Source organism: Lissotriton helveticus, chromosome 2_1 (assembly GCF_964261635.1).
Source record: "Lissotriton helveticus chromosome 2_1, aLisHel1.1, whole genome shotgun sequence".
Classification (NCBI taxonomy): domain Eukaryota; kingdom Metazoa; phylum Chordata; class Amphibia; order Caudata; family Salamandridae; genus Lissotriton; species Lissotriton helveticus.
In genome coordinates, this window is record NC_136059.1 from 465660232 (window position 1) to 465673382 (window position 13151).

The 13151-nt window shown below is 44.3% G+C and overlaps 1 protein-coding gene across 7 annotated transcripts in view; it reads right to left on the bottom strand.

Annotated features, from left to right (window-relative positions):
• MIER3 (MIER family member 3) overlaps positions 1-13151 on the bottom strand; it is a 357073-nt gene that overhangs the window by 302001 nt on the left and 41921 nt on the right. For all 7 annotated transcript variants that reach the window (XM_078675116.1, XM_078675117.1, XM_078675121.1 and 4 more), the window contains one exon: positions 11670-11740. In XM_078675116.1, coding sequence (XP_078531242.1) covers positions 11670-11740 — 71 coding nt within the window. The remainder of the gene's footprint in view (positions 1-11669; positions 11741-13151) is intronic.

The window sequence follows — 13151 nt, forward strand, 5'->3', positions numbered from 1 at the left end:
AGAAAGTTGGCATCTGGTTCCATTATTTTGTGATGATAGTAAATATCATCAAAGAGGGGATTGATAGAGCAAGATTTCGCATTGCGACTTGCTCGGGTCAAGAACCTCGAAAACTGTTATAATCCCGTAATACAAATTGTACGTTTTACTAATATTCTTTATATGTTGATATGCGTGTGTATTAGTGAAGCTTGCCTATGTGTTCTACTAATAGGATTAATCCTTGTACCTAAAAATGGCCGCTGCTTGACTTTCCGCTTCTGCGCATGCGTTAGTCACACTCACGTGACTTTACGTATAGTTCTGGAGGGAAAGGGTGCGCATGCGTAATCGCCATAAGATGGCAGCTTAATGTGATAACGAAGTGAGGCTCGTGCTATTGCTCATCGTGTCGTTATGTGTAGCACTTACCCTTAATTGCATAGTATATTTTTTGATGATAAACCTGAAGTGTGAGATCATGACATGTAATACATTCACTCATTTCTATGTTTTAATTTGTTTTCGCTTACTTTTCATGTACTATGGTAAACGGGGGGTCCAACTGGGTCGAGAGCCATCTTGAGGGTCCTTTCTGCGCATGACCGCGCAGCCCAGGCAGCAGTAGCCTTGAGCGGTGGAACTCAGCCAGCTGGCAGTCACAGACAAGATGCTCCTGAGAACGCCACCTCTGACCCAGGAGGATAGAGAAATTGTGTTCCTAACTTGTTACAATGATATTATTCCTATTATATTCTGCATATTCTCTCATGGGAACCCCAATCTTGCTAGGCGGTCCCTTAGAATGCAAAATAGGACTTGAATAAGTCTGTTCTGATTGGTGTGTTAACCCATCCTACCTTAGGACCAATCGAAATTGGGGATTCTGACACTTTGCAACATTGGGGGGTGGTACACTGACCCAAAAGAGTATATCTAGCCTAGGTTTAGCTAGAGAAATTGTCCGACTTGTCCGAATAGCTGACCTGTCACTGACCCAACGCACTCAATAGGTGACTTGATACAGAGGTGCTGCGGAGCTCTCTGTCCGAAATTTGACCATAGACTCTGGAGGTTTTACTAAACCTTAAGTGCTGGCGGAGCACTTTGCTGGAGATTTCGCTGACCCAATCGGGGTCCTGACTGATAGCTGCAGAGAGGGTGGAGCGCAGGCGTTGCTTCCAAACTGCGGGTGCTGGTCGTGTCCTGGTGGTCCTGTCCTGATCCTAATCTGGGTTTCCTGTCCTGGGTTGTCCATTCTGCACCTGCTGTCCCATTGATGACTGCTATTTCCTTGGGGTATTTCCTGTCCTTAACTGACCCGTGGCCAGGGTTGGTTTCCACACCAGTCTAGGTAAATATCTTGCCGAACACTCTAAAACTGCACCTTTCTATTTTTCTGTCTTTGCTTTAATAAAGACATACCTTTGCACACGTCATATTTTCCATGCTTTTGCAAAATCTACCCTATGAAACCTATTTGCATTGAATTTTCATAGCATGTTCCTATGTTACCCTACCTTTTAGAGCACATTATTTCCATACTGTCTATGAATTATAAATGTGGTTTATAATTTCCTCCTGAACTCTGATTTGAAGTAACTATTACTAGAATTATAGCGTGTTTCACTTTCCACTCTTTTGATAGACGTCTAGGATACCTAATTTCTACCCATTTTCATGAAGTATGCTCCAATAGTATAATTTAGTACATGCAAATAGCTTGCCCATTTATAGATGTCTATTCTTGAATGTCAGTTTAAGTCTACTGAAGTGAGTTCCCTGTTACTTTATTTTACAAAACTTCAATGATCACCCTTACATTGTTTCTTTATAGTTATGTGATTTTCGTTATCCTGATGATCAACTGTCTTTTTATTGTAAACCTTATGATTTCCGAAACTGATTTCTAGATAAAATTCTTAAAACTTCTCAGTTGTCCGTGGTCATTTGATGAAAATATCAAAGTAATTTTATGTTGGGTTTTGTACTTTGCTGCCTTTCCTTTTACAGCTAGCTCCCTGACCCATCGTGGTCATAGGTACCCGTAACGGTGGATGGTAAGTCGGGTACACTGGAAATAATCGAAAGGGACTCATGATTATTGGTAGTGGATTGTAAGGTCATCTGATCAATGTGTATGATGAATTGAAGTATATGGGCCCGAAAACATAAGTGGTGAAATTATTGGTCGGGTGACCTGCGATCTCTATCAAAGCAAACTACCTCTCTCGGGTTCAACAGACTCACTAAACAAAATTTTAAGTTTACCAGTCAGAAAGATATCAAAGATTCGATGGGAGCTCAGGAGAACCCTAGCCAGAACTACTACTACTCTCCGACAGTAGCCAAAAAAGTGGGGTTCCTGTCGTCCTCTATTCAGGCCACCCTACTGGGCCCTCTCCACTACAGGGCCCTCTCCTTTACAGGGCCCTCCAATGACTCAAAGCCTCCCACCGGAGGAAGGGTCCACAGTATGCAGAGCAGGTCCCCTACACAGATGAAGTGAGGCTAGAAATTAGGTGGTGGTTAGACCATGTGAAGGCCTGGAAAGGGCGGGCCATATTTGGTTCACCTCCGGACTAGGTTATAGAGTCGGACTATAGCAAATCAGGATGGGGAGCTCGCTGTGGGGACTCCTGTACAAGAGGAAAGTGGTCAGCAGAAGAAAAACTTCTCCACATCACCTGCCTAGAGTTATTAGCTGGCTCCTTCGCCATCAAGTGCTGGACCAAAGAATAGGTCAGCTGCAGTGTACTCCTCAAGATAGACAATCTCTTGGTGGTCTGATATATAAATCCGGTACGAAGTCCAAAACACTAGCGGACATGGCCAAGAATTTTGGACATTTTGCCTCAACCGCAATGTCTCCGTGGAATACCTTCCCGGGGCGTGCAATGCGATTGAGGACTGGTGTTGTAGGGCATGGACAGATATGAGGCTCTGGCAACTGGATCCTCGAGTCTTTCAGAGACTACAATCCCTGTGCGGTCCGTTCTCGGTGAACCTTTTTGCCTCTCGCCTAGACCATCAACTTCCCAAGTTCTTCAGCTGGAAGATGGACCCTCTGGCAGCAGCCATGTATGCCTTCCTCTAGGATTGGTCGAAGGAGGTGGGTTATGCCTTCCCACGGTCCGCAATGATAATGTGCCTATTGGCTCATGTCCACAGATAGCAAGCGAGGGTGGTATTGATCATACCTTATTGGAGGTCGCAAGTATGGTTTCCAGTTCTTCTGGAACTTTCCTGGGATTCTCACATCCTTCTTCCCCAAGATCAGAATATCCTCCGGGATCCCCAAGTAATTCCCCATCCTCTGATCCTACAGTACTGGATGTCCCTCATGGCCTGGCGGATTTCCAGCATCGTTGGAGACTCAGTGGCCCATCAGGAGAAGCTCAAAGGATTTTGGTAGCTGCCTGGACAGAGGGCACCAACAAGCACTACAGATCACCCTGGTCCAAGAGGGTGAGTTTGGTGTCTTAGGAGAGATCAATATCTGTCAAGGAAAGAGTTCTCAGCAAAAACTTGCCATACTCGTGCCTAGTCTCTTGTAGGAGAGTGTCTGATGTGAGGGCCTTAGACCTCTCCGTTAGGTGCTTTACCCCCAGGGGGTGGGGGGGATGTTAGTGTGTCACCTTCCATATTTCCCAACGTACAAAGTCGGGGTCCAGGACAATTTCCTACCTTGCATTTGACAGACAACCCAAACTGTGTGTGGTGCGCTGTTTGAAGGCTTACAAAAGTATGACAAAAGAGCATCGCCCCCCTGGGGAGAGCTAGTTATTGATTTCTCTCAGGAAACCTTTCAAAGCGGTCTCTTCACCCACCATAGCTAGATGGATCAGATGGGTCATGCAAGAGGCGGGCATTGACATCTCGCACTTTGGTGACCACTCAGTCAGGGGAGCGATGGCCTCCAAGGCGTTTTCACTCGGGCCAACCGCGAGAACATAATCAATGCCGCGGAGTGGTCTTCAGATTCCATGTTCGAAAGAGTCTATTCCGTGGACATGGCCTCCCTGGTGGTTGGCAAGCGTTGAACGAGCATAATCCTTACCTCTGGTCCTGCCATAGAATGAAAAATGTCCTTGCACACATGAAGGAAAGTTTCAATTCTATTAAGGACACTGAGACGAGGATTAATCCCACCTGGAGTTTCCTGAGTTCATCAGTCACCTTTTCCCACCCAGTCTAAGAACGGGGGAGGATGGTGTCCCGGATCAACGTATAGGATCAGTATACCCTTAAGTTGGCTTACAAAACTTTATTGACCAATGTTAGAGTTCCTAATACAGCACTGTGCACAGATATCTTCTATGGTTGTGCTTTGCTTGCCTTGACTATGGCTTTAAGTAATCCCAGGATGTACAAGTTAAGGCTCCTCTTGGTTTTCCTCTGGCTTCTTGAAGGCTCAGAACCTGCTGAATTCGATCACAGGCAGAATGTTGCAGTCAAGAAAGAGGAAGTATCCACAGAGTCCAGTGCTTTTCAAGGAGCTCGGACTGCAAATTGGTTCACTTTCTGGTTGACTTTTCCTTGGGATCCATGGGAAAGATAGTTTTTTATGTTGAAGTTAAACACTGCTGGAGTTGGAAATAAAGAAAGTAGAACATAATCCTTGCCTCAGTATCCTTTATAGAATTGAAACTTTCCTTCATGTGTACTAGGAAATTTTTCATTCTACATCAAATATTTCAACTGTATTTATTTGTAAAGTAATTAGATTTGGCCTTATTTTTATTGGTCTTTACATAAAACGAAAAAAGCAGTAACATGTAGCTATAAAAATGCTCTGTTTTTTCAATATGCTATTTGTAATGGTTTTGAAAACACTGGTCGGATTAACGATGCGCTTATTGTAGAATCGGGCTCTTTATATAGTGGACCAAAACGAGGTACACTGTGTAAAGAGTCCAGGCAAACCCCAATTGGTTTACAGAGGCACAAATGATAACCCAAATGCTCTATTTTGTGGTAGTATGGGCGACCTGATAGGCTCATCAGAGGGTAGTGCGAAGCATTTATTGCACCCACAAAGGCAGTAAGTGAGAGAGATATTTAATAAGGAACTCCAACACGAATTTATAAAAATACAGATTTTTATATGAATTTAGATTCCAGAATCATTAAGTACTTTTCGAGTTATGAATTTTTACAGATTTCAAAAGTTCACACTTATTGCAATTTCTGGAGCGGTAACATTACCCTATGGGGGGAAAACATACAGCATTCGGGTACTTAACAGTGACTTATGGGACCCTTCTCCTGGACTCAAGGTAAATATGGGTCAAGGGCCAAGGCCACACCAACTGGTCACTTTGGGTGGCATTGGGGCAACAGAGTGCAGTAGGGAATTTCAGCGTTTGGTGCCACTTTCACTTCAATGGGGAACAGCCCTGTCATCAAGAAGCTGCACACTCTGACAGGGGTTTGGGTGGCAAGTAAGGGTGAACCCACAGGGTCTTAGTCCTAGAGATGCTGGAAGGGACACCATTGGCCCACTTCTTCTCAGCCTGTAGGGCTTGGGTGGTGTGGTGTCTTTAGGCGTCTGGTTCATGCTACAGGAGACACCAGTGGCAAAGGAGGCCTGCACAAAGAGGCTTCTACCTAGTCCAGTCTAGGCAAAACCAAGTGTGGGCTCAGCCTTTAAGAACCCTGTTGGCATGGTCGCCTCCCTCAGACTCAAGCTGTAGGGCGAGGGTGCAAAAGTGCTTTGAGATGTTGGGTGGGGTGTTCGGAGGCTCACTCTTTTTCTCTGCAGCAGAGAGCAAACACTCTCGCTGTGGGTCTCACTGTCCCTTAAGCCCCTCAACGTGCAGGTCGGTTTTCCCTGGTGTTGTGTCTGGGTTGGACACAACAAGCCTTAGTTGCTGCAAGGGGTCTGGTACCCCAGGTATTGGTGCTGTGGGGCTTCAGTCTCTCCTGGCATCCCCACACCTGGAGGAAGGATGGATCTGACCTGTGGGAGTACGGTGACCTCTTCCTGTGCGGCTGCTGCTTCGGCAGTCCCGGGAAGAGGTAGGTTGGTGAACCGGATCCTGCTTCTTTGGTGTCTGCGGCTGCAGCGAGTATCTCCTCTACTTCAAGAGAGTTCTCTGGCAATCGGTGAAGCACTTGCAGCCCTCCTGGTTTATTGGAGGCTGCAAAGATTCAGGACAAGTCCGTTTCTCTACAAGGGTCGAGGGCAGCTGGCAGGCTGGTAGGGTTCACACCAAGTCAGTAGTTGCTCCTCTGTTCTCGGCTCTACAATCTTCTTTGTCCACTCCTACTTTGTGTCTGTAGAATCTCACATCCTGGCATCAGGAGTGCCACCTAAATACTATATTTAGGGGCATTACAAGAAGTGTCCATTAGAAGCGAATGGGCTACCTATCTTTAAGATGACTATACCCTCTATATGACCACTTCCCGTGGAATTGGGCATAACCCTGACCCAGAAGACCTAATTCCACCAAAAACCAAGATGGTGAGATGTTCATAGTCGTCCCGACTAGCTAACTTTCCAACCTCTCCTTGTGTCAAATGAGCCCTGGGCGGGGATGCCATTTCCCCTGTCAGGGAGAAGCCAGGGTCACAAGTCACAGAAAGTGAAGGCCTTTGAAGCCTCCTGCCTTTATATGCGGGTTTATCAGCCATCCTACTTGGAGGAGGTGATAACCCCGGCCCAGTTTCCGACCTCAGAGAGGATACGCTTTCACCTACAGGCGGGTAGAAACATTTCTGTGGTGGCAGGTTGGACAGGAACAGTCAGACAATACACTAGAGGTCAACAAGCTTTCACAGGGTACCTTTAAGTTACCCTCTGGGTGCATTTATTAATATATCCATCACTGGAATCAGAGTGGGTTTATTTTTTTCCAAACATCATGGGTTTCTGTGAAGCCATTATGTAGCTGGGAAACTCGTTTTCACCAGTGACCAGTACATACCTTAAGATGGCTTCCCTGTTCACTTATACCGTCAGTAATGGAACTGGCCAGCACCAGGGCATATCTGCGCATTCATATATGGCCTCACGTGCAATATAAACTAACTTATAAGGTTTGCTATACGTGTGACTTACAAATATTACACGCAGTGTTACGAGACATGGCACTCAGGTGTGTACATTGTCGTGGTTTCGCTATGTAGAGTACCTTGTCACGTAGACTGCAGTGGGAGACTGCATGAGTTTGGAGCTGGGTTCCTTAGAGTGGCACAAGATATGCTGCAGCTCTTAGAGGTGCTCTTTAGTATCCATGCCCTGGGAAGCAGGGGTACACCTTATTAGGGACTTACAGAGGTGCTAACGGCCTAGCCAATTGGGGATCAATTGACCAGTGACCTTGTTTTAGGAAAAGAACACTGGTACTGGGGACCTGGTTAGCCGGAACCCAGAACACTCCAGTTAAAGTTGCATCAAATACTAGGCAAGAAGTGTGTAGGGGTGTCTACTGCAACAAAAACCCAGTATCTTACACTTGTCATTCCAATGTTACCTCATATGCGTTTGAATTTATAAACAGAATATCTTGGTGCTTATGCAATATCCCAAAACACACTTTAAATATAAAACATTTGCTTTTTTTAAAATGTTGTTAATTGAATATGCTAGGAGGCAACTATGATAGTCTTTCTTTTATCAAACAAATCGAAGTTAGCCATCATAAAGTACATTTGACCGACCCATCACTTCAAAACCATAGACAAATAAAAAAGAAGGAATGACGTTGCTATGTGATATCTAGCAAGTGTGAATTTTGACATTGCCCTTTTAAGGATTCAGAGGCTACAATGATGCAACATGCAAAAGGTGGTCACTTGGATATTGTGCTTTTGATGGTCATGATAAAGGATATTTGAATCCCAAACCTTGACCATTCTTCCTCTTATCAAATGCCCACGATTAAGAAATACAATTAAAAGCAATATATGCTTTGGAAACAAGATTTTTTCTTGTAAAATAATAAATATTAGAATTAAATAGCAATACCTCACTGCAGAGGTTGGCAAACCCTAGTAAAATGAATCTGAATTCAATTATGCAAGTATGTAGCAAATAGAGGTTTGAACCAAGTCATAGACTATGTACAGGTATTTGGAAATGGTGTCAACAAAGGGCCAGGAGGACAAGAAACTGGCAACAACGCAGAAGTTATACATTTGTCTATAGATTGCATGGAAGACGCTAGCCCAGTGGACAAAATTAAAGAAACTATTTAGACATCTGTCCATGTAGTATTATTCAAGATAATCCTCAAGAGCCGTCTCAACATCTATGCTATAAAGAGACTACGCACTTGGTTTGGACTTGAGAAGAATGAGTGTAGGAAGCGGGCTCTGCATATACTATATCAAAACGAGGTATAGTGTGCACAGAGTGCAGTGGAGCCCAAAATGTAGGCAGAGGTAAAAGTAGAATGCACCTTGCTCTCCGATTTCCCCCTTGCCTTGAGCCTAACCCCAGGAGCTTTGCTCCCACAACCTAGTGGCCTGCTCGTGAGCAGCCACCAACCGGAGGCATCCTATTCCCCCATTGGGTAACATTGGGCCTCAGCACTCTGCACCTGGGCGCCCTAGTGGTGCTGAGGGTGTTACAAGAGTGCATCCTTGACCCTGGGGGAACCCTTGTTCTAACCCCAGAATACCAACTCCCACAACAAAGCACTTACCTGTTAACCGATAACTTAATTTCTCTCCATAGGAATACATTGACCGTTTTTCCTTGAAAAATGTTTTACCTGTGGAATTGGTTTTTGTATTGATCTTTGAAAAAACTGCAAAGAACTAAACATTGCTTACTTACCTTTTCTCTAGCAAATGTCCCAATGTGATATCTAGGTGTATCACATTGAGTAGAAAAAGTAATCCAGAAAGAAATCTGCAAAGTAATTCAAAGAAATCTAACAGTAATTTCCACTGTATTGAAAGCATTTACTAACCTGTAACAAAGTCATTTTAATCCAGCTTGCTTGTATTGTTCAACCTGCCTTGAACATTATCAAATACACTTACCTGTGCCAGGTTTGATTGGTTCCAGGAAATAAATACAACGAAATACTATACTTTTACACAAATCAAAATTGGTCTGAGTGTAGTCTTTGAGTGTGTGACATCATTTACTGATTGAGTGTGTACAACAAACTATTTACTTTTACATCTGCCTACCTTTGGGGTTCCATTGGACTCTGCACACTATACCTCATTTTGGTATAGTATATACAGAGCGAGTTTCCTACACCCACTACCTACAAGATGTGGTCATATAGTGGGTGTAGGCACTCTAAAGGTATGTAGCAAATTGGGCACTACCCGTCACTCCCTTTAAGGTCCCTAAATGTTGTACTTAGGTGGCGCTACTGAAAGCAGGAACTCAGATTTGAGGGATCAAGAAGAGAATGACACAGAGGTGCAAGAAAAAGCGAGAACTGAAGACTGCTGTGGACTTTTGGCACCAATCCCTGCGTGCCGCGCTAAGTCTTGACAATCGTGACCGAGCGACTTGTCCTGCAGCTGACCAGCTTCCAAGAACCCCGGGAGACTGCCAGCCCTTGCAGCCCAAATTGCCAAGCACTCTCCCTTGGAGTAGAGGAGCTACTCCCCTGCAGTCACTGAGAAGCAAAATCCAGTTTATCTAGTTGCTGCTCCCCAACCAACTTGACGCAGCTGCCACCCAGAAAGAGGACCCTGACCTCCTGAAGGTCGGATCTGTCCTCCTACCAATTGAGAGAACACCAAGACCACCCAGTCACACAAGACCAATACCCGGGGCACCGGGCCTCTTGCAGCAAACCAAAACCGTGAGAGTCCAGTCGGGACTCCAATGCCTCCAAGACAAAGCAGCCATCAAGGGGACGTCCGCACCGCAGAGACGCACTTCCAGAGTGGCCCAGATGTCCAGATTTTGCACACTCATCCGGCGAGACCGACAACTGCAAGATTCCAAGTTGTACCGAGCCCAGCCAACCTTTTCACTCTACACCAGAGCACCTCAGCTCAGGTACCAGCAAACAGACTGTGCTCCCTTGTCCTCAAGGCCGATGTGGCTCAAGTCCCCCATTGAGAGCTCCGGGACTTGTCCCCAAGTCCCCTGCTGCAGCCTGTTTCTAGGGGTCCTCCTTCCAGTTACCCGCATAGAGCACACAGCTGCCAACACGATCAGCACCTCTGCACCCAGACGCCCGAGGGCAGGTAACGAGAATCTGCTGGCTGCACTTTGGACCTTTGCCCCCTACGACCCTATGTTCCGAAGGGTTCCCCCCCCATGCCTTTTCTCTCACAGGACAGCACTATGCATAAAGGACGCATTCAGTCAACATTTTACTTGCCTGCGAAAATCAAACTCTTGAAAAGTACATACTTGCTATGGCAGTGCTTGGTGTCAAAACTTATATAAAACTACGGCTTATTTTTCTAAATTGGGCTCAGATTTATTCTTGTGTGCCTCTCATGTATTGCCTCTGTGTGTATCGACAAATGCTTAGCACTAATCTCTGATACGGATAACTGCTCGCCCACACTATCACAAAAGAGAGCATTTTGGGATATTATTTGTACCTCTGTAAGCCAGCGGGGATTTGCCTATGCTCTTTACACAGTGTATTTCTTTTTGGTCTACTATATCAAAAGCCAGCTTCCTACAGTAGCCGAAAGAATAGGACAGGGCATAATGGCACAGCTTTATCAGGCAATGGAGGAAACATTCATCCCAATACACCTGCACTCAAAGTGGTCATAGTTTCTGGTCAAATAGAGATTGCAGACTGCATATATATGTGTGCCAGGACAGTACCTGTTACATTAGGAACTAAATTCTAACTAGCATTTGCCAAGTCAAAAAAGTAGTGCCTTTGAGACCTTCTGGCTCTGCCAATGTCTTTATGCATGCTGCATAGCACTGGCAAAATTGTGGCTGCTGAACAGTGCAAACAATTTTTTTTAAAGCGCAATGAGGTGGCTGCATACTTTTGTAGGCACAACTGCATTCTTTTGTAGGCAAAAGTGTTCATCATAAGCGAGGCGCGTGACACGGGCCCCATTTGTTGTCCCTTTTCATTTTTCTTTACTGATGATGGAAGAGAAGCATACTGGCGAGAGAGAGCCACACAGAGTCCGGTGGAGGCTGGGGTGGTAGAAGCACCATGAGGGACACAGGTGCACAACATATGCACTCTCGTGGAGTGCTTAACCAAAAAGAAACCTAGTAGTTCCCTATAAGTGAGCAACAAAAGGACAAGATGGACAGAGGTCCTTGCACAGCTATTGGAAAAACTGCACAATTAGCCCAACTGTGAAGTCAGACTTAGTTACGCTCTGAAATGCTTCAGGCGATAATGGCAAAATTAACAAAAATAAAAGCATCCCATTCACACTTGTAAATGTTTATGGGAAATGTTTTTGTTCTTGTATTCCTCTGCCCCCCGCCCCCATTTTACTAAGGGCTTTAACACAATTTATTTGCTTAGATGTAATTTGCATACTAATAGGGGTTGTTTAAAAGAATACATTGTTGCCTCCTAGAGACAAAACATCTTTAAAACAAATAATAAAATGTTACTTGTTAAAAATGTGCTCTTGGATCATGCTCACATACAAAGTTTCTAGTGTACATGAATATCTGAGAAAACCACATTAAAAAATGTGTTTTCTTTATAAACGTTTTGCAGGACAGCTTGCAGGACTATATTGAGATTTATTATTAAAATTACCTTCCGCAGATCTTCAGATGAGTTACCATAATCTGCTTCTCCATCTTCACCATCAGACTCAGTCATTTTTGCTGTATTTGCACATAAAAGAAAAAAGAAATGTTTGACTATGTACTGGACTCATGCTTTTCCAACAAGTTAGGTTTACTTGCACAATATTCATCAGCAGGGCTATAAAAACAACTAAATAAATCCAATTTCTAATGATACCCTCTCATAAACTGAAAGGCGTACCTCCACAACTGAACATACGCTGGTGCAAATCAATGCAGATTATCGACAGAATGAGCTACTACATTGAACTCGCAAGTTGTTCAGCATTTATATATTTTCATTAACGCAGAGGAAGCCAACATGATTTTATCTCTCAAAATATGAAAAGGCTCTGATTAACCTTTTATTGTGGGCAAAAGAGTTGATAGTAAGTTGATGCAGTTAACTTGGAACATTCTTTACCTAAAGTGGAACTAAACCACATTTATGTAATTTGTCACTAAGATAGTGATTGTCCTGGTTATAACTGGCCATAATTTCAGTCATATGCTGCATTACCTGAATTGCAGACTTATATCCTTTATTTTTTCGGTAAGTGCTCAATATCATTTTGTGAGTTACTGACCAAAAAAAGTACTGAAATCAGGTGGAACGTTGTCCAACCAAGGAGGTACTCCTTTTACGATGGGGAACTAACATCTTCATGGGAAGCCCTGGCACTATGAACTACTGGTGATAGCTAATTATATATATATATGAGCTAAAGTACTTTTTACCAGCCTCCAAGGTGGGGGGTACTGCCTATAGGTTACACAGTAGGTCATGACTAGAACACTTCAATTTCACCAGAACAAGTTGAGTGTGTAGCATGGTTGTGGTACATGAGTGGCTATGGAAAGCCAGGGGTGGAGGTGTGAGGCTCCATGAAAGTTTCTGGATCACTCCTGTTATTCTGGTATTCAGTGCTGGAGCCAAGCATGAGTTTTCATGACTCGTCTGGCATACATATATTTACCACTAGTTCTGTGATGCACCAGTGAATACACCATTGGTCTACAAAGTGCTTCGTTTCTGGCTCTCATTTTCAATGACTGACTGCAAGGTTGGACAACCTACTGGGCTGAAGCTTTAGCTGCTCAGTGTTCAGTTCGAGCGTTCAGAAACCCAAAACCCATGACCCAAACAACGTCACCACCTAGTGAGGTCAGTGGTTCAGCAACGTTCCCACAGTTCTCCTGCCCAATTAAACGGAGAACAGGTACTGTTGCTGATGCCCTGGCAGGGCACATTTTGTTGTTTACAAAATCATTACTAGTCAGTTTAGTCTTAAACAGAGCTAGATGAAATAGTGGCTCAACATCCACCAGGATTACTCTAGGAGAACTCATTTTTAGGGCTTTCCTATCAGATGCACATAGTTGAGGTCAAAATGTACAAGTGATGGGGACACCCAATGGGCTGAGACCCCCATTGAAACCCAAGGCCTCA